The sequence below is a fragment of the Astatotilapia calliptera genome, chromosome 15, assembly GCF_900246225.1.
Source record: "Astatotilapia calliptera chromosome 15, fAstCal1.2, whole genome shotgun sequence".
In the NCBI taxonomy this organism is placed as follows: Eukaryota; Metazoa; Chordata; class Actinopteri; order Cichliformes; family Cichlidae; genus Astatotilapia; species Astatotilapia calliptera.
The window spans coordinates 15,568,772-15,591,669 of NC_039316.1; the positions used below are offsets into that span (position 1 = coordinate 15,568,772).

Genomic DNA, 22,898 nt, shown 5'->3' on the forward strand with positions numbered 1-22,898 from the left:
ATATTGTTATATAAATTTAACGCCATTCATTTCACTCCCCCCCTTTGTTGTTCCCTTACTGCCAAGTCTCATGTCCTTTCCCGGCTTCCGTAGGCATTCCTTCACTGTCAGTTAGTGTGCGGGTGACAGACAACAGCGGTGAGCCTCCAAATCTAAGCTCCAAGTGTAAACTATGGAAGAGATTAACAACATTGAAGTGGTTCCGTGCACAGAGTCTGACTATCTAAAGCCGTTCAGGGTGCACTATAGCCAGGTGAGTTATTATTGAGTAATAACGGCTAGTAGATGCTGTTGGATGATGTAGGCTAACCCAACCCCCCCCCCCCCCATTCATTTTTTTTAGCATAACATGAAGGCTAAGCCGACCTTAAACACAATCACTGACAGCAAAAATTGGCATTACATGCACCACGACGACCTAAAGAGGTCTGTATTTGGTCTGGTTTGAAACGCAGTTACCTCTGTGTTTTACGAGACAGCTAAGCTAACAGGGAGCTATGAGCTACCATGCTAACGGTAGCCTGCTGCTACTGCAGAGGGTTTTTTTCATGGTTTAACAGAGGCACATGCTTTATATTAGAGCGAGGAGATGTAGATGGCTCGAGTTGGTCTTTTTAACGTGAAAAGAGAGGGGTTTTTTTCGCGCTATTTGCACTGTAAAGACAGGCGAGACTTGTTGATCTCAGCTGTCAAAGTGACCCAGTCTGGTGGGTCTAGTAAGGTCGAAGGTTTTGAAAGTTCAGATGTGTAGAGAGCTAAGTTGCCCAGGCTTGTGTTTGAGCGACACTGAGTAGTTTTTCCTTTTCATATCCTTTCGGGATTTAAAGTGTTATGCGTGTGTTTGTGTTTTATTGACCTGCAAAAATGTGCAGATCATGGACAGAACATTGTGCAGAGAAACATGCTCCTACCTCAGATCAGCATCACTCTTTTGCATTAAGTTTCAATTAAGAAAATATAACTATAAGTCTTTTTGTTAGTATCAACGTCATGCTCCTGTCTTAAATATAAACCATAGTAGATGTGCCTTTATATTCAAACGCTTTAGTTTAATAAGGCTTACCCAGTTATTTTGAGTACCTAAATTTGGTTTTTCAGTTATCAAGCAATTTGAGTCAGCATTATTAAGAGATGCAGAGAGGAAAGGTTGAGATTGTTTGGAGGTGTGCAGAGGAGGGATAGTGAGTATATATTGAACAAAGGATGTTGAATATAGAGCTACCAGGTAAGAGGAAAAGAGGAAGACTGTAATCAGTAAGATTGGACTGTTACTGACCATGCCCAATAAGTTTCCTTAGTGAGGATGAATAGAAAATAAGTCAGTATATTTTTTGCTAATGTGATTACTAATTCTGCTTGTAGGTATTTTTACGGACTCTCTTAGTGGCTCATCATCAATTTTAGGTGTGGAAAAAAATAAGCCTACTTAACTTTTTTAGAAGCACTGCAGTTGTTACTTTCACTGCACCTGAACACATGGGAAAAAACAGGAGAAAAAAAGTATTTGCAAAAGGAAAGCTACTCCTCTGAGTTTGATTGTTTTGAGAGATGTAGCGTACACTGATGAAATGAACTGATAAGCTTGTGAACTGGTTTTGATTCCCATCCCCAATAAAATTTGGTTTCTTTGTCAGTGCCATAATGATATTCACTGTTTCTTCCTATCAGTTACAAATTATTCATTCAGTCATTCATTTAGTCACGCTGTGACTCAGATCATAGTGCCACAGTTATCTCACATTTTTCTGAATATGAATGCAATGCAGTTCAGTGAGGTTGAAATAGCAAGTGCTAATCTCCAAGTCACCTAAAAGAGGGGAAAAATGTTTATGCTCATGTTGATGGGATTCATTTTTTCTAACTAGACTTTGTTATTCCTAGTTAGCATTCAGGTGTAAATATGACTTAATCGTTTCAAACACGTCCTTGCTTTTGCAGCGCTTCTTGTGCAGAGTCAATTGTCTTGTAGGTCGATAATATTTATTATCCAAGGACATAGGTGTCTCAGGGGCTTGCGGGTGCAGTTTTAGTCACTATTCATCCATCCATGCCAGCATCTATCTATGATCTATCCACCTTTAGCTTCTTATCCAGGTGGTGGTAAAATAATTTAGGCAGTGCTGATTATCTCTGACCAAAATCTGATATTCATTTTCATCGTTTACCTCACTGCACTGCTTTATATATGCATCTTAAATATGAGAAGGTCTGGGCTTCCGAAAGTGTCCCCGCCAATGAACTTTGATTGACTTTTTTTAGGTTAGCCATTAATAATTTACTATAAAAATTGTCCTCCCACTAAAAGCAAAGTGTGATGACTGTGTCCCGATGGTCTCCTTGCAAAGTGAGAAGTGCTTCCTTACCCAAACACGGGCGGCAGTCCAGGATGAATTTATTTTTAGGTTTCAAAATATTTGTGCAGTTTCTCTGTTGCTGGGCTATGGATATGGTTGTGTAAAACCTGGATAGTGACTGTGGTGCTGAACTCATTCTTAAAACTTAGGAGCTGCTGCGTTACTTACACAGTAGATTATAAGAGCACGTTAATGACATCTGTTTCATGTAATTAGTACATGCCAAAAAAGACTCTTTTGTATATTTTGTTTTGGAAACAAATGAGAAAAAAGGGCTTTTAATTGGTACTTGCAGTGACAAATTGTGGTTTACATGTATGGAAGCTTCTTTTTTGTATTGTTGTTTTCAGTGTAATCCAAAAACTCAAGTACCATGGTACTCTTTTTGGGAGTTTGTCCCATTTGGGGTACACACCTGTGACAGCAGAGGGGGAAGGTTAAGCCTGTCAAGAGGATGGTGGAACGGCTAAAGACAGCAGATGGACAACAAAAGAGATGACGGGTGGACCCTCTGTGTTTCTCTCTCTGTCCTGCCTTCTCTTTCATTCTCATCATTTCTGCCTTGCACGTCAGGAGGGGCTGTTCAGAGACTCCCCACAAAGGCTTTTCAGTCATGCCGAGGGAGCATCTCTCCCACAATCCTTTTATGTTCATCTGTACATCTTCAGCTTTTGCTATTGGCCATTAACAGAAATCTACTCACACTCACAGCAACACACTCCAAAAGTACATAATGTCATGCATAAGAGACTCTCTGCATCATTAGTGTTTATTGGTGCTTTCTCCAAAGCAGGTGATTGTGCTCTGTTGACTCTGGGAAACCCCTCTTATGTTTGTCGCCTCGTGCTGACAGCGAATCACGAGTTGGTGCTTAGAGCGAGATAATTACCTTCTATTTATTCATTATAATGATTTGAATTATTCATCTAGAATTATGTACCTTGTGCGTCTTTCAGCCAGTGAATGAATATGAGATCTTTATGATCTTGAAGCGCACATTTTCTTACGTGAATGGTTATTTATCTGCTCGTGCTTGAATCACAGCAGTTAACTGATTGCCATAGTGATTATCTGCTTATAAATAAGGGCACAGTTCCAGGAGGATATAATTATTAAAATTATTTGTTCACAACACAATAACAACACGGGTTATCACAGTTTAAACAGTCTAGATTTAATGAATAACGGTTCCATCAATTGTAATTATTTCAAAATTTGATTTTACAGGTTTGCCATGAGATAAATGCGTTAAAGTATTTGATTTCTTCGATACTCTACGAAACTTTTCTTTCACTGAAAACACTATGTCCTTAACATAAGCACTATGTTATGTTCATTTAGACTCAATTTAGGCTAATGATGACAGAAGATAGAACGTTGGTGCACTATGGTCAGTTTAGTTGATCCAGAGAGAGCATCTAGTTTTTGTTCCCCTGTGAATAAGTTCCAGAAACTAACTAAAATCCACCAGAGTTGTCAAAAAAAAAAAAATACATCAATACTGAAATATTAATCAGTACTAAAAATGTTACTATTGGATACTCAGTTGCAACAGTATTGATACCAACAGTGCTGTCTTGCCTCCTGCAGTTGGCATACAACTTCAAACAGTAGTGCTGGAGACAGATTGGCAGACAACCCTTCCTTCAGTAGCAGCTGAAGTAGTTGACATTCACAACACTTTATAAGGAATTTTGAGAGGTCAGTAAAGCTCCTGTTTCAAGAAGAATGACGTATTGTGCTTGCTTTATGGTACTACTTTTGTGTCTGGTGAGGCTTAGAGTTAGGAACACGGCGGTTGTGACTGCTTTAGCCTCTTGTCTGCTAATTCGTATCACTGACTTGGACTACTCAACCTTGTTCGTGGTGTTTGTACCTTTTGGAACATTTTTAATGGAAGTATCTAAATAAAATAATATGGCTCAGTGTGTGTATGGTACAGACCAGGCAGGAGGTTTGAAGTTCAGTTTGGTGATGGCACTGATGTATACTGGCCTTGATTTGAGGTTTATATACTCTCTGTGGATTTCACTGGAGGACACAGTCAGTTTGTACTTGGAAACTGCGTCCTTGAGAAGAAACTGCACATGCTGGTTTTCCCCCCCCCTGCACGTGTAGATGCTTTTTGTTACTTTTAAAACACGTTGACCGTTGTAATGATAGTCCTGCTGCCTTTGTCGAGACAGCAGGGTCAAACAGAGAGACTATAAATGAAACCAGGAAAAAAACTGGAGCGCGCATGATGAGACTCAAAGGGAGCTATTGTATTTGAGGATGGTAGTTAATTTTTTTTATTCTTGCTGCAGCTGTCTGCTTTATAGTCAGCATAGAAGGTGTGTGTGTGTGTGTGTGTGTGTGTGTGATGGTTATTAGACTTTAAGCACCTAAAAGATCAAGACCATACATCCCTCCCTACAACAGCCATTCACGTACGAGCCTGTCATTTCGGATGGCCAAAGCCAGAGGGACCACATTAATTTCAAGGTCCTGTGTAGCCTGCTTCTGCTTGCCTTGCTCTCTCTCTTTCTTTCTCTGCCTGTGTCTCTCTCTTTCCCCCCGTGGGCTAATCTCTCTGTCGTAATCTGTGTCGGCCATGATTCTCCATCTCCCCTGGGCCATTCAAGCTGTCCCCGCCTCCCCTCTCTCAGCAAGTGGCCTGAGTAATGAGGGGAACCCCGCCATCTGTGAGTGGTGACAGGAGACTAAAGAGGGAATGTGTGTGCGCTGACACATTCATGCGGTGCAGTTTTACCTTATGTAGTAGGTCACTGCTGGAAGATAAATGTGTTGTATCTACAGTGTTTTTAACAGTAATCATGGCCAATTAATGGTGATGTACTGTAAACAAACCCTATTCGAGGTGTTTGCTAGTCTCTTTGTGGTGCTGTCTGAAATTGCTGACAACATTAAGGTATTTCTTTAATCTTGAAATCCAGATGACTTTTGTTCTTTTTTGCTTTTTTAAATAGAAAGACCTTCTTGGATGTTATTTTTATCCTCACTGTTTCATAACCTTGAGTTTGTGTTGTTACCAGAAATGTCTGTATAGTATTTGCAGCTTACTCTGAACTGATGGTGCACCTTTCCTGCACATTTCTTCTGCACTGAGCAAATTCAGAAGCCTTTAGATGCATTATTGACCACCTAAGCATTTTTGACTCCTTTTAGCATTTGTTCCAAAAGATCTGAAGGTTTTCTTCTGAAGGTTCAGTCTCTGTCTTAAAATCTTGCTCAGATTCTTCTTGTTTTGTGTTTCTGTACCGGGAGGTTGACCAGGTTGTTCTGGGGGTTCTCGAGATTATTCAGCTGCCTTCACACAGAGGCTCTGGTCCTGTGATAGATCTTGTTTTTGTACTTGGCTGTAGGGCCACTTTAACCATAACCTGCCGTAGCTGGAGGACTGGATTATAAAATGCCATTTTATCTCAAAGTATAGCTCTATTGTATATTTTAATGTGTCTGCTGTACAGCAATGCAATGTATAGCCTCAGTTTGACAAAGGCTCAGTTCTGAACAACATGGATGGGTTTAGGGGCCCTAGTGCATGCATTTGTAACCATTTACTTATGCAAATACCCTGCAATTTCCATGTAATACGTTCAGTGATGGCAAAAATACTCCGCCTCAGCAGAGCATTTTCCAGAGCCAAGCATTTTTATAAAGCAACAAGCTACGAGACGTGCATCCCTACCTCAGTCATGACAAAATGATTTATCACACACTCCATCACCATACCAGCTTTGCTTTCATAAGGAGAAGTGAAAGGGCTTGGTTTCATATGATGGCATGTAAAACACATATACCAATTTCTGACATGGAAGGATTTAGTGAGTAATTACACCCGCAGCATGTCTGCAGTGTTTTAATCACATAATATCAGGCCTTTAATAATGGCTGAACATGAGATTATGTATGACTCTCATTGTTCTATCTTTTTTTTCTTTTTTTAGTCATTGCAATTGGAGTAAAAATGTATTTTTATTTACAGCATTTCTGAGTGACTTCATTGCAGTGACTTTTTCACTCTTTCATGATCTTTTGACAGGAATTCCTCTCTTATTTGACACAGAAAATGCCTTCAGTTAATCACTGAGTGTTGCTATCTCAGCTTTAAAATAAAAGTATGCAGTAAAATTGCATATGTAAGTGGGCAGTCTTTTACTTGTGGAGCCAAATAAATGAACATAAATGTTTTATGCTTCCATTTCACACCAAATCAGGACAGTTAATGGTGCATGAACAGAATTATCCTGGCTTGGCTTCATGCTAAGGTCATGTGACTATGACCTCTTACATCATTCGCTGGATGCCGTGTTCTTGCAGTAGCTTGCATTTTGTTGATGTGCATTTTAGTTCCTTTGCTTAGACGCAGATTTACAGAGGGGATAGTAATGTAGTAACACAGCTATTGTACAGCGCAAATTATGATATTCACTTGTCTTCAAAATATTTATCAAGCAAAAGTAATCAACATAAGACAGAACTGTCTCCTAAAATGTGAGGTTTTTTTGGTCTTGTAAATATCATAGTTTTGAGTCGTATTGCTATTTTGTTTGTTTGTTTGTTTGTTTGTTTGTTTTTTGGTGAAATCCGTATACCTCTTTATGATTAATTATACCTGGTTAGTTCCAGCAGCAGCAGATAATATGGGTGCTAAATAAAGCCTCTTCCTTCCTTCCAAGCTTGCCGTTCTCATTTCTTTCTTCTTTTTTTTTTTTTTTGGGCTGATTTTGTTTGTGGAACATGCTTTGAAAGGAAATTAACTTCCACACAATCAAGTAGTTGTGATTAAACTTTTCCCTTTCAGATAGAAATCTTTAAATTCCATATTGCAGCTTTAACCACAAATCATGTTGCTACAACAGCAGTTATGTTGTCTGATTGAATCAGTGAAATTAGCCGTACCACCTCCCTTTTTCTTGGGTGGTACTGAAAACAGCTCACTAACACACCGTGTGTTGTAGCTGGGATAAGCCTGTTCTAGTAAAACTGTCATCCCTGCGTTTGAAAGAGCTCGTAGGTGGAGAGGAGGTGCAGCCTAAATTTGAATCAAGGCCATATTTCTTCAGGCATAGAAAATGTAGGCCAACTTTACCATATTTAAACAGCACTGGATGCAGAGATAGGAATATGCTAGGTTAATGTGGTTATTTCACACAGGGAGAGCTTGTTGATGGTACATGAACCAATTATTTAAATGACAAGTAAGAAGTCAACCTTTGGCAGCAATGATGGCCTCAGGTCTTCTTGGTAATGATCCTATAAGCTTGGCACACCTTTTCTTTGGAAGTTACTCCTGCTTTTTCAGCTGTTTTCGGAAAACAGACGAAAAAACGCTGTTTTCCATTACTCATGTAATTATAGCTTTGATGAATGTTGTTTTCATCTGCCCGACTTATTCTTCAGTGCCACTGTATTGGCTGAGTAAATGCTGGAAATAGACAAACATTTTGGTATTATTTCACCTTGAGTATTGTAGCATTAGGTCATGCTAGCTTTACACTGGCCTTGCTGTATGTAGAAAGCAGGTTGACCTTGAGCCTTATCCTGACATTTTGACCCATGTAGCTAAATGTAGCTTTAGGAATTCAGTTGATTGAAGCAATGACATGTATTGGCCAATACATGCTAAAAGAAGTGGATATGCCAGTTTTTATATTTTCAAAAAGCAGCAAAGCTTAGAGCATGTAGCTTTCCATTGAACAAATTTGGCTTTATACATTTCGGAACAAACTCCTAAAATCTTTTCCAGCCATTTTTAATGAAAATAATGTAAAAGAAAGGAAACCAAACTTTCAGGATGTTAGCTCATCATTTTACAGATGAGAGTCACATGCCAGACAATGCATGTGTCACAAGCTATAAATTGAAGCCCTGTGATTTCTGGAATATTTTTGTCTGTCTTTTGTGTGGGTAACACACCTCCTTTGCAGCTTGATCATAATTATACAGATGGAAATTTACTGAAAGAGTGAAGCTGCCTGTTATGCCAATGTGCTGATGTGTCCACAGGGCTTTCAAACACAACAACTTCTGTCACTTAAGGGTTTTATTGTTTAGTTATCAGGAATCTCTCTCTGCAATTGTGAGGCAATTGCAAGGCATAAAAAGAAAACACGTTTTTCGTGGTGCTTTTCTTTTGCTTTGCATCTGCAGATGTTTTTATTGGGTGCACTTTTTTCAATAAGACAACATTAATTGTGCAGCAAATATTCTTGTTAACCAAATGAGAGGGGATTTGATATCTTGTCATGCAAGTCATATGAAATAAAACAGGTTATAATACACTGATTGCAAACTGTAGGCACTCTTTATCTTTTTAAACACTTTGATTGATGCAGCTGGAACCCAGCAGTGTTTGAGAATTACTATGAGATCATACTTTTTTTTAATTTATGGTGTTTTATTGTCATCTTATTTCTACGCAGAATGGTACAAAGAAATCGTGGGACTTCATGCGGACCCATGACAGGTAAAAAACACTTTCAATTTACTTTTACTGCTCCTGTCCTTTACTTGCATGTATATTTACTCAATACATCTTATTGGCAAACTAAATGGCTAATAAATAATACCAGACTACACAGAAGAGGTAAGAAAACATTAATGTAGCCTGAAATGAGACCTTGACACACAGCATTGTTATTGTTGAGAAATTGTATAACATACATGTTTATGTCAGGAGGGGTTATTCAATCTCGAGAGCTTGTTTTAAACATAAAGCCGTGCTCAGAAGTTTTCTCATTATTGGCAGTTTTTTTCCATTTGTCGATAATGGCTCTCACTGTGGTTTGCCTGAGTCCCAAAGCCTTAAAAATAGCTTTGTAATCCTTTCCAGACTGATAGATGTCAATGACTTTGGTTCTTACTGGTTCTCAGGTTTCTTTAGATCATGACAAGATTTGTTGCTTTATAAGAATTCATAATTTCACAAGTCGGAGCAATAACATTTTTAACGTCACTGGGATAGACTCAGTTTTGGGATTCCATTTCCGAAGTTTAATGTTAGATTGCTTTATTCATTCCAAAACCTGTTTTGATGTGTGTTTAGCATCATTCCAGTTGTGTGCAAGTTTCAGTTGTCTAACTGTTGAGTAAAGCTTTAAGAATTTGGAGGTAGTTCTCGTTTTTGATTATTACATCCACTTATGCAGTGTATCAGTACTACAGGCAGTAAAACAACCTCAGAGCAAGATGCTACCACCACCATGCTTGGCAGTCGGTCCAGTGTACTTAAGTTTAAAAGCCTTTAGTCTTCCACACATACCTCTTGTCATTCTGGCTATGTAAAACGGCAGTTTCCAGACCATGGTAGGCTTAAGCCTTATTGGTTCCTAGATTGCTCCTGAACATCCAAACCAATTTCCTCTCATCTGACTTCTCTGGTATTTTTACACCACAATGATCTGGTTTCTCTTAAAAATGCATTGTATTTGGAGGATCGTCAACCTTAACACACCTTGTTTTGAAGAAAGCAGTGCCATGCAATTATACAGGGAAAGTGGCAATAAATGTCTGAACTTTAGTGGGGCTCTGTAAGAGAAATATCACACATTTGCGTCAAAGCCGTAATTCCAACTCGCAGTCTGCCATAATGCCCTGAGGTAAGTCTCGGGTTATTTCAGCCCCATTTTGTTCTCCTAATGACCCCAAAGAGAAGTTCTTCTGAAAAATAGTGCCACAGAGGGAAGAAGCAGTAAACCCAAACCTGCATTTCTCTACCCCATGTGGATATTGCGAAACGGGTTATTCCCCGTGGGGCATGTATCAAATAGACCCTGGATTGTTTTGCATTTTTGTGCAAGTGTGCATAGCATTTTCTTCTCAGCAGGATGTTGTCTTTCAGAAGAACTAGTCAAAGATTTGAAAGACAGATTTTTTTTTATCAAAGGCAACATTAGACTAGAAGAGACTGTAGTCAGAATGCTATGAGATGCGTTATTGAATACATTTTTTTCAGCTTGTTTCTAAAATTCTTATGAAGATGAGTTTGTGGCGACGTGCACAGTTATTCATCTGCTTCATAAGCATGCACATTTACCAAGATTTGCGGTTATTTGATAAGTGGCCTCCTGGGGAAATTACAGTAGTTAATAGAAATTTCATTTACCAAGATTATTAAAAGGTCTTGACAGTACTGCATAAATAAATACAATTAAACTGTAAGGTTAACTGATAACCTGGGTTTTCATGATATTTCATGATGTTTCAGGGTGTATCTGGTTCACAGTCTTTGCTTTTAGCTTCTTCTGAAGGATCCCAAGGGTTTTCCCTCACTATGTGGATTATCCACCTATTCACATGTATTCCACATGTTATGGATTCATCTTCTTGTTGGACAGGCCTCACCTCTTAAGGCCTGTCAATATTTAAATATTGTGACAGTTGGTTGCTACTGGACATTCCAGGCTCTATTTGCCTTGTTAAGCCTTTAATGCATTTGCCACCCATGTGTTTTTCAATCGACTGCTGCATATCCTTTGCTCTCATTGGTAGTCACTTCGATTGCTCTAAGATGGGAAAAATTTACCTCTGTACCTGTCCATATCGTTTTGCCCGGGGGTTATTTCTCCCGTTGTCACTTGAAATTGCTCAATGTAATTGATATTCTATGGGCTCTGATTGCCACACAACTGCTAATAGCTCCGTGTGTGGATATTGCCTTAGATATAGTACTTAACTCTGCACAAGGGGAACAATTTACTCTCAGTGTAAATACGACAGTTGACTGTAAAATGTTCAGTGGCTTTTGACTTAGAGGTGCAGATCGTCAATGCAGGAGCCAAAGATTCTGGAAGTACATGCTTCATTAGCTGCCACTTATCTAGAGCAAGTGCTTACTTTGTTTGCACAAGCAGGGTTTGACCTGAAAACTACAAAAACACATGAAACTGAATTGCTCTTCCATGGGAGACATTCAGACACAACAGCACAAATTACTTTATAGGTGAGTCATGGATGACAACAAACTCTGCAACATTTTTAACAGAATTAGTAATAAAGTATCTGAAGAGTATATAGTTTTACCTCTTTAACTTATTTAAGAAACTGCTATTTCTATAGAGCTTGGAGAGCGTTAAAACTTTACAAAGCTAACTGAAGTTTGCATATTGCCTTCTGAGAAAAGCTACCTGACTGTAAAATCACACTTGACTGCGTGGAAATGGTTTTCCAAACAAGACAAACATAAAAACTACACTCTAAACTATAATTTAGATCATTCATACTTATGGGACATCAGTTTCATGTCCTTCTTTGCCTGTTTTTATATATGTGTATTAAGATGCTTGCTGATAAACCTTTGGAAATAGGAGGTTTCTCATTGCACAGGTGCCATTCTTATTGGTTTGTAGTCCTTATTTATAACAGAAAGCTTCACATAATGAATCTGAGAATAAAAGACGCCCAGAGGCAACAGAAAGGCAAAGATAAAAATAAAATGATTACTGTGTTAAACCCTTGTTTGTTTGTTTGTTCTAATGCATTTTAGCTTGCTGTAAGTTTTATTAGTTCGTAATGTGGCTCTGTTTATATCAATAAAGAATTTGCATCTTATAATTCATTTAAAAAAACATTTAAAAAATGTAATATTACGACACTTGACTCATTTAAACCAAAGCTGGTAAATGAAAGAAGGGATGTGGTTATGTCCTTGGCTCCGATCTGACAGCAGAAGATGGATTGTGTAGCCTTTAACCCATTTTTTTTTTCTAGTGGGACTTGGGCCAAATAATAATATCCTTAAACCATAAGCTTTCTACCAGTAGTCACCTTAGTCCTGCGTCTCATACGTCTGCCTTAACCCAGATTTCCCGCTGTTCAGCCAGATGCCCCAGAGAGAAAGCTTAACCGTGCATGAAAAGTCCTGAGTGTCTGTTTAGCCTGCTTCTTGGTTTAACTGTTAGAGCTCCTTTTTTTCACCAGGAAGCAGTAGAAGAGCAGTAATGGTGTGTAACAGCACTATAAGACCATGACTTGCCACAAGGGACAGCTCCAATGCCTCAGGCCTGTGACCCACTTTTTGTCTACATCCTCCTCACTTGTGTCTTGTGAGGTGATATTGCCCTACAGCGCAGTCTTCTCGTGTATATCTGCAATCAGCTTCAGCAATATCAGTGTGAAAAAGAAGCTCTAGAAAGATGCAAGGGAGGAGGTGAAAATGGCTGTTCTGTGTTCTCAAGGTGAGAGCAAACAATGGAGTATGGCGAAAGGAGCTGAATAGATAAGTCGCAGAGTTTGCTCACTGGATCCAGATATGAATCAAAGGCTTTTTAATCAGTAATAGAAAGATGGTTGACCTTTTTCTGAAGCTGTTTTCAGGGCCATAAGATGGTATATTTTATGCAAATTTATAAGGATTTATAAGTTAACCCCACAGTTAATTCCAGCTTTGATTTTAACTTGTTATTGCTGGAAGTGCAAGTTCAATTCTGCAATTTTGAACACAAAAGTGTTTTGAAAAAGGACCCAACAAAGCAGCAAGCATGTTTGAATTTGTAAAAATGGCAGTTAATGGCTGTCATAGTTTACAGGCCTGCTTGCTGCTACATTTATTACCTGGTGTAGTCTCCTTTACCTTTTTTATTAACTTTAAGTATGCACAGTAGAGGTGTTTTTAATGACTTTTTAATCGGTGTGTGCTATGATCTGTGTTTGTACCAATAAAAGTGAGGTCTGTAGTTACTTTTCCTTTGATTTAATGCACACTGTAGGGACTAGACATTTGTTTTCACTGAAGGTTAAATGAGGTAGTGGATTCAATAAAATAAACTAAAAAGGGAATGATCCCGTTTTTAAGAAGGATTAACCAGTCAGCTGACATTACACATGTTTGAAAAGGCAAAACTGAAAATCTAAAACGCAAACAGACATTAACCAAGTATCAGCCCAGGAGCTGCAGCTAGGTGTTGTACCAGCAAACTCTTGGTTCCTTCTTTCCATGGGAAAGACAGGGCAGGGCTTCCTGCTGCCTCAGACGCATCCGCTTTCCCAACACAAACCCCAGGCCTCAAGTCGCCACAAACAGCAACAGTCAGACTCTCACACACATACACACAAACACACTCGAGCGGTGACCCACCTGTGCCTATAGAGCTCTTTGGGTGCCAGTGGCGAAGCATATCATGCTGACCTTCCTTCTATTTTATCTCCATATCCTGCTTGTTAAGAGTCATTGTGAATATCAGCAGTGAAGCAAGACTCTTATTTTAGAAAACTGTTCATTTTGGCAGACCATTTTATTTTTAGTGGCATGTTATTTTTAGGTCTTTGTAACAGGAAATGTCTAATACAAAGGTTAAGTCAGGGGTATGATCGTTCCGTTTGTTTGTAGGTTATGATTTTTGTTAAACACTGAGATGTGTGTCTCCCTGAATGACACAGAACTACATAACATTTTGTATATTTCAGTTTCTTTTCCCCAACTTTCTTTTTAATGTTAGTAAGGGTGGATTTTCTTAACATGGGCGTCTCAGGCAGATGGCTTTTTTTTTTTTGCACAGAAGCCCCACACACCTGCTTTTCACATCTTCCATTTGTGAAGGGTAACCAATTGGACGAAGGTTTATTTAAATGGAGAGTCTCTGAAACAACTCGTTTCAGACAGAGGATGAACTGAAGGACTAAGACCCAGTAGACGATTAACCAGGATTAATTATAAACTGCAGAATCAAGTAAAACTACTTTCAAGTGGATGAACATTGTAACGGAAACCAGACACAATGAAACACAGGTATGATTGTTTAGCCTCAGTCACACAGACATAGCGACGAGAAGCCCCCCCCCCCCCCCCTCACCAAGTAGCATCTTGCATTAAGTTTAAAGTCATGACATTGCTTGTGTCGTGCAACAGCTGTGATGTCACTATTTATGGTAGCTTTATACTGGTTTTTGAGAATGTGCCAGGTAAAGAAATTTGGTAGAGTAGTAGTTTTTACCAGGCGGTCTTTTGTTTTCAGGAAGTCTAAGTATTGGTTGTCAACTGGCAAAAACCAGCGTTTGGACCCGACGCTTGACCACCTTTATACATGAATCCAGGGTTCTTTGACTTGTGCATGTTTTAGACTGGTGATTCCATCACAAGGGATTTAAAAAATGGTTCACCACTGACTTATTGCTCTCTTGAACTTGACGTCACTGCACCAGTGATGTGTCATTTTGGCAGGTAGAAAACATGTCCTTTGAGAATAACATTTGTTTAACTCTGCCTTTCTCCCACACCCCAATGTCTGCAGTGTATCTGTGCTGATCTTCAACACCACCTCACACTGTTTTGTCCTCGTCAAACAGTTCCGTCCAGGTAAGTTTTCTTTTTCTGTGTTCACAAAGTGGCACACCAAAAACACTGCAGTACAGTTTATTCAATTTCATTATGTTCACCAATCTAGATTAAGTTTGGTATACATCCTATGGACATCCTGTGCATACTTTTTATTCAAATGAATGGAAGTAACAATACAGACTCATAAATAGACTGCAGGAGGTCCCATTACGATGCAACCTAGCCTCCTTTGTTAGTAGTCACCAGACTTTTCCACATTGGCGTTTATTAAATTCAAGGACACCTGGGCACTGATTTATTTGTTTTGTCCGTTTGTTTTGCCATTTTTTTTAAGTATTTATCTGCAGTGCAAAATGGGACTTTATTTTAAACCTTGAGCTCACGATAGAATTTATCAGACAATAAATGTTTAAAGATTGAAAAGTAGCCATTGCAGTTAAAATGAGCTTTTTTTACCCGAGTGTATTGGCATTTTCTTCCATTTCTCCCACCATCAGCTGTATACATGTGTGAATGGGAAAAAGCCAAGACGCAGCCACCAAAGTCTGCTGAAAAAACCGAGGAGGGTGCTGCAGAAGCCGCGACGGAGTCTCAGGAGGGCCAGTCAGCCTCAGAAGGGGAGAGCACTTCTCAGTGGCTGCCTGCCTCTGCGGGGGTCACCTATGAGCTCTGCGCTGGCCTGGTGGACAAACCTAACCTCTCTCTGGAGGAGATCGCCCGCCAGGAGGTGCTGGAAGAATGTGGCTACGATGTGCCAGCTTCCAAGCTGAAGAAGATTACTTCTTACAGGTTAGTTTTTTGGGTTTATTGCGCATAATTCAAAAATAATTTACAGCTGATGGTTTGTGTTAGGAGCACTCGGTCAAGGTCAAGGTCTTTTGTCAAGTATCAACTCAAATCACAGGAAAGTCTCAGTGCAATGTTTTTCATTATCTTGTGTATCTTATCTACTTTAGTCACTCCCACTGGATTTCTTGTCCCTTAACAATTAATTTCCTATTGTCCTATTTTGTTATAATTTCCTTTAATTATACATTCTGAACTTCCTTGTGCAGCATTTACTAGGAAATAACCTACATTTGCAGTGTTTCAAACTTTTAAATGATATATACTGTAGATTATTGGAGCACACACACAAAAACTCCTGTCTGTTGGAAAGGCTTGGGAAAGCTTTATGGATGGATTTTAAAAGGTGCCAGACTGAAAGTGTTAGTCAAATCATGTGTGCAATTTTCCTGTGTGATGATCTGCCAGTGAATAGCAAAACCAGTGCTCCCCTTATCCTGAGCACTGGGAGTAAAGTGAGTTCTCAAAATTCACTTGGAAAATAAAGTAAGAAGACTTTTTTTTAAAGACTTAAATAACCAGGCAAATATTATAACTGTTTGCCATTTTACTCTTTCAGCTAATAGGTACAGCCATTGAAAATGAGCTTAGTCTATAAAAGCTGTCACTGTTGGATTGGTATATGATTGTTTATTAACCTCATCTAAATGAACATTTTTCCACTTATTTTTTCACTAGCTGCGTGAACATGATATGTAGACAGGGCTAATATATCAGCCAATATTAGCTGACATATCTGTATCTGCTTTAACGGACAATAAATAAAAATGTAAAAACATAAAGACGAGAAAGGAGGAACACCCTTCACAGCCATGCTAGTGGTGTTGATGTTACATAGATTATCCACCAGAGGGCACTCTACAACATTCCTGTTGGCAATACTTGTTTGGAAACGCAACAACTCTCTCATCCGAGAGTTGGGCAGAGCGTAAACGATTAGTCCATCACTAGTTATGACACTAAAACAAGATTATTTTTAAACTGCATTATCATAATATTTTAGACTCATAAATACACATAACCAATCCATTTATGCTTCATGTGTTAAGGCTATATCGTATTTTTTTTCAAATCACTAAATATCGGTATCGATATGGGTCTTAAAATCATATATCAGTCTGGCTTTAGGTCAGATCATTCTTTGCTCTATATATGAATGTTTCTTGCTGTGATTTGGTGCTCTTTCACTAGTTTAGTCTGTAAAAATGAAAAAAGTGCCTGACAATTACCCTTACAGTGGTTTAATAGTGCATTAACACTGTTTGGCAGTAGCTCAGAAGAGCACCTACTGATCAGAAGGTTGGTGGTTTGATCCCTGATTGCTCCAGTCTGCATGCCCAAATATCTTTGGGCAGGATACCAACCCCAAGTTGCTCTCCAATTGATTCACAATCCAGTGGATGCACAATCTGATGCTTCCATTGGATTGTGAATGTTAGAAAGGCATAGAAAAATTGCTCTTATGAATGGGTGAATGATGCATGTTGAATAAAGCGCTTTGAGTGGTCAAGTAGAGAGATTTATAAGAACATTACTTAACAGTCTTTGTGACAGTGCAGGGTTTTTTGTATGGTTTGTTTTTTTTGGGGGGGGGCGCGGGGGTTGGAGGAAGTTCTGAAATTATAAACTAAAAGTGCACAATTTATATAAGTGACCTGGAAATAAGCATTAGGCAAGTCATCCATCTTTGTCCATGTATTATTAGCTGAGTAGAGCTTGAAGCGGCAGTGAAAAGACCCAGGAGACGAACAGTCCCACATTAGACAGCAGCAGCTGGACAGCTTTGAGTGATGACTCTCATAAGGACGCTTTTGATATAGCTTACACACCACCTCCAGCTCTGTTGGTGTTGTCTACGACCATTGTTGTGTGTAGGCTGCTTCCATTATACAGACGGGGATCACCTTAACCCTCATAACACCTATGAGGGTGTTTCTGACAGAAGTACTCAGTATACTGAAGCGCTCTGCTAATAGCAGGCAACCTGAGGGCACTGTCGCCTGCGGCAGAGATTTAATATTTTATTGAAATGCTAAAGAATTTATTGTTTTTACACCATATGGGTTTTTTTTATTATAAAGAGTGAAAGACAGATTTACAGAATTCATATGTGACTTTGTTGAGTTCTTTGTTTTGGTCTCTAAGAGTGTTGTGTTGATACTGAAGCACCAGCACAAGACACTCAGCCCTGTTTAAAAATGAAAGAAGATGTCCTTTTAGATTTTTTATTTTTTGTCTCTCCTCCAGGTCGGGTGTCGGTGTAACCGGTGCCAAGCAGACCATGTTTTACGCTGAGGTGTCCGATGACAACTGCGTCAGCCCAGGTGGAGGTGAGCCAAAGGAGGGAGAGCTTATCGAGGTGGTCAAAGTCCCGCTGCACGAGGCCATGACGTTTGCCTACGACGAGCGTATACCCAAAACCATGGGCGTCATTTTTAGTTTCATCTGGTTCCATAATAACATGTCTCCTAAGTACAAGATCTCCACCAATGTGTAACTAGTATTAAAATAAGCCCTCTTTCTACAATTTATTCCAGATTAAATCAAACACTGGCCCAGCACACTCACTCCTCCCCTTAAGGCTCTTCATCCTGTATTGCCTTTTTGCTTATTGGTACATGATGAAGGGTGGGCCCCTTGTCTTGTTGCCAGCTGGTATCTTTAAGGTTTGTCCTATTAGCTTTTTTAAAAAGACAATTGTTTTATGTGGTCCTAGTGTTTTTCCTAAATACAAATATGCCATAGCTGGTTGTCACTGGCACTTTTTCTCTTCTTTTTATACGTAAATCATTCATTTACTGTGCCATTTGTTATCAGTGGCTGCATATCACAGATTTCATTTGCCTGCCCTTAATTAAAGGAATGCTCCACTGTTTTTTTTAATTTTATTTTAATGTAGATATTAAATATTATCTACATGTTAGTGTTTTTAAAATCAAAATTTGGTTGAGAAAAAGGCCTTTAAAGTTCTTTAAACTTTTTCTCCATTGCTAGTTGCTTTAGTAAAGAGAATTTAAAGCTCCAGTATATATTATTTTATAATACTGTAACAATATTGTATTTTCTATTATTATGTGGAAATGCCTCAAAACCAGATTGGAGGCCACTGAAAACCACTGTTCGACTAAATTAAACCCAGTTTCAAAATTATTTGTGGTCAATGCACTGTATTTCCGTTTTCACACATTTTCACACATGATGAGAAGGCTTGCAAGTGAAAATATTCCTCTTTCTCACCTCTGCTACATTAAACACGGCTGTCAGTATTCATGATTAACCTCTAATGTGCCGCTGGTTACCTTCAGTTTGCCAGCATTTCCACTGAAATCTTGAAAGCATTTTTGCTTTCCTGAAAAAGTCTGACTGTGACAATGCAAAGCACATATACAGTAGCTACTTTTTGCACTGTTTATAATGTAAAGATAGATAGATGAGGTTACAAAAAAACAGTGGAGTATTCCTTTAATCCATGATCCAGTAATGCAAAAACTATACTAGTCAATCATGGGGCCTTGTAATGATTGGGGTATTCAGGGATGCCCCATTTAAGTTCTGAATCATAGCCTTCAAGCAATACTTACCTAAGTACTCCAGGCTGAACAATCGTAGTATCATTGAAATCAGCCCTTATCCTTTTCATCAAATTCTTCATGAAGTCAAACCAGTTAACATTAGCAAACACTTACCTCTGCGCAGAGGGCCTCAGTTTAATTAACTCAATTGCGCTGAAGCACGATCGTGATTAAAAGCAGCCTATTTGTAGTTGGAGACACTTAAATCCACTTCTGGTGACATCTTCACACTGCCGTGTTACAGGCGTTTTCAAGCCTGTAGCACATCAGTGGAGTCTCAGACAAACAACAGTTTGTTTCGTTTTTTATTTTGTATGTTTGTTTTTTAGAGTTTTGGAGGAACTCAAATGTATACTGTTGCGGACATGATGTCTTAAGGCAGTAGCCTCTATTTTTCTGATTTTTAGATTGTTTATTTTTTGCACACAACATCAAAGTTACATTATGAACCCATAAATCACATCAATATTAATTAGAAAAATGTTCAGAAAATGTAACCCATGTGAAAGTCTGATTTTTATAATAATTCATTTGCAAAACTCACATGCTGAAAACCATTAATGCACAAACCTGCTCTGTCTCTTATTGTATGCTTCTGTACACTACATGCAATTCACACTAAGTACCTGCTGTAAACATAACATTTATTAAAAGTTGATTGGAGAATGCTTTTCAGTTGTCACTTATAGGCCTAGAGACTAGTCACCGAACTGTGTATTCCCTGACCAGTTGGTGAGTGATTCCTCGATGTTGTTGCCTTTTTTGTGATTGCTTTCATCGCTAGCAAATTGTTGCAGTCGCCCTTAGTTTTCATGGAAGACACGGAGATGAAAACACTAATTGACCACCAAGAATCTGAGAAAGAAAAAGTGGACTACATCCTGGACACTGGGAGTGGTCCCCTTCAAAGTAAAAGTTGTGCCTTACCGTTTACACCAACATCTTCCAAAAACCACAACTTTTACTCTGAAGACCAAGACTATCCATTTGTGTTTACATTGGACTCTTCACAGTTTCAGTACCACTTTTCGAACAGTTTTCAGGTGTTGGCAATATGTTACACACTGTATACCTCTCTGTAGCCGATTTCACCTCACAACTAGCAACAGCCTCTAGCAACCACTCGCCTACTGATTAAGAAATACCCATTTTTCCCTAGTGACCAATTATTACCAACAAGCCACTGACTGGTCTCTTGTCAGCAGCCTATAGAAACCTTAACAATCAATGGTTGCTGGAGTGACCAGTGGTTGCCAGGCTCCTGCCAACCAGTCTCTTGACTTGTATGACTGGACCCTTAATGGTTGAAGTGGAAAGGGAGGAGCCGGTGAACAATTTTCCACCAGTAGGAGCAGGCTAAATAGTCGCTGCGCACTATTTAGCAAAAAGCAACCTGTTTTTTTTAGGCAGTGGATCTGCATTCGTAGCTTGGGTTGTTTTAGTGTAGGCAAAACTAGTTTTAGGTCAGTGATTTGTAACTTGTAATGCTGCAAGTATTGCGACAGTTCGAGCTACCTGCTACTATAGTAGTTCTCTGAGTGAACAGCTTGCCATGTTCAAGTTGAAATGACAGTACCCTGTCAAATGTCACACCCTACACAAGTAGGTACTTGGTTTACTACATCAAAATTAATATTCATAAGTATCAGAAAATGAGACGCACCTCTGAACTCACAAAGTGATTCTCAACAGCAGCTTCTTAAAATCTCAGGTCCAAATAGTCCAATCTTTGATTATATTCAGAGTGGATCTCTGAATGTGATGATGACCAGCATGTCTGTTACTATATTTTCACATTTCAAAATCACTTGCAGCTTCACTAACTAGGCAAGAAAGTTATCACTAATACTATAAAATGTTAGTGTTTTTCTTCACTCAAAAAGGGCTGGTACATCATTCATTATTTAATATGTGAGGAAGAGAACCACCCACCTTGTAGTTTTGTTAACAAAAAGTACATATATAGATGTACAAAAACCGAAGCAAAGCCAATACTGTCTTAAAAAATTCACCTTCAAAGACACATTTCATTATATTAACATTAGTACAGTAATAATAATAAGAGAACTACATTTGAAACAACCATTAATAGAGCTGAAATCCTTATGGTGCACCTGCAGAAATGTTTTTTTTTTAACTTCAGAAATGCAATGACTGAGTACAGATAGTGACAACAAGCTTAAAGTAATGCAGTGTAATATAACAGTAAATCCTATATTATATACAGCCACATTTCTGTACTTATCTCTGTAGTTTGGGGGGAGAAAATAATATTACTACTAGCATTACAGACAACATTGTCCAAAATCAGCACCTCTCTGAAAGAAGAGCACTTTCAGCTTTAGCAGCCAGGTGCGCATATGAATAAATACTCTAGGTTAATATGAACAATCAGTCTAGCATTTTTTTAAATGCTTTTCAAGCACCAAGAACAGCTGACAATCAAAAGTTCAACATTAATTTTTCTTTAAACCTTATGCTTCTTATTCACTTGGTTTATGTCTATGTTTGTGAGGCTCTTCTCCTCTACATACTAAGAAATCAAGCAGAGAGAAGAGCATAACTTTTGGGCATATCCCTATAAGTGTGTCATGGAGCCACCTGAAATTCCGTCACCCGCGCAGATTAAAAAAATCAAAGGTTGTATTTTATTCCACACACTGACGCAAACATTTGGGGAGTAACTTCCACCCAAATAGCTTAGAAAAATATGCATAATCCTAAAGCCATAAATATAATTTGTTGAGCTTCTTTGTCCTTCGTCAACCATGGATCGTTCCTCGATGTGCGATTGTAGAGTTTGCTCAGACTGCTTGAAACATTTGCTCAATAGGTTCATATTTTCTCTCTCAAATGCATTTACTTTTGTGAGCGTGATATCGGGACACTTTGGAAAAATGTGGAAAGCACCTTTGGAAAACCATGAGATTACTTATTAGTGTTACACATTGTACCCCTAACAAGACTGCTGTATGCTGCCTGACCAAGACAAATTTCAGTATTTTGCATTGATGACAACGTGCACTTGCCGTGGGCTTGTTTCTGTAAGGTTAGGGAATACCCCAGCATTTATTTCCATCCAGAGTTCTATTAGGATTTTCCAAAGGTTTCATCATTGATGATGGGAGAGTCAGACTGCTGTATAAAACCTTCTTCAGCAAAGATTCTCAGTGTGGATAAAGCGCTCTCCAGTCTGCCGTACCCCTCGAACTTCCCATTCCCATTATTGGGAAAAACCTAGTAATTCAGCGCCTCACCCATGCTCGAGGTTTCTTCCTGTTAAATAAAATGAGTTTTTCCTTCCAAGTGGCCAAGTGCTTGCCCTCTGTATTATTTTAGGCTCTTTACCTTACCTTACCTCAAGCAACTCGAGGCCACCAATGTTGTGATTTCGCAATATATAAATAAAATGGAAGTTAATTGACTTCAGTAGCTTCAGGTTGTCAGCTGACCTTTTTCTTGGGGCACGTAATGTTCTCGAACCTAAACCTGACCAACTGAAGCAACTTCAGGTCATAACGCTGATCCCACAGGATGTTGTGTGGTAGGCATTTCACCTGCCTGTTCTTCCCCAAATATTCCCATCAATCTGATGACCTTTTTCCATTGCTCCAGAGTCTGATCTTCATGCTCCCTAGCAAATATAAACCTCATTTAAGCCACGTTTTCTTAAAGCAACGTAGCTTCCATTGAGCTCTCAGTGTGCACTTAGAAATATTTACCTTCACTGTTAAACATATCCTTGATTTCTGCTGTTGATCTGTTTTAGTAGTTTCACCATGTAGGCCAATAATTTGACCGTTCTGAAATGGACTAATGGCTTTTCCACAACCGCAGAATATCTTC

At 38.9% G+C, this 22,898-nt stretch overlaps 1 protein-coding gene across 1 annotated transcript; it reads left to right on the top strand.

Annotated features, from left to right (window-relative positions):
• Positions 1-75: 75 nt before the first annotated feature.
• On the top strand, positions 76-19,718 carry nudt14 (nudix (nucleoside diphosphate linked moiety X)-type motif 14). The gene is made up of 5 exons (XM_026142379.1): positions 76-253; positions 8,783-8,826; positions 14,588-14,652; positions 15,132-15,423; positions 17,728-19,718. Exons 1-5 carry the CDS (start codon positions 173-175, stop codon positions 17,975-17,977), a joined length of 732 nt encoding a protein of 243 aa, XP_025998164.1. The 5' UTR covers positions 76-172; the 3' UTR covers positions 17,978-19,718.
• Positions 19,719-22,898: the final 3,180 nt, after the last annotated feature.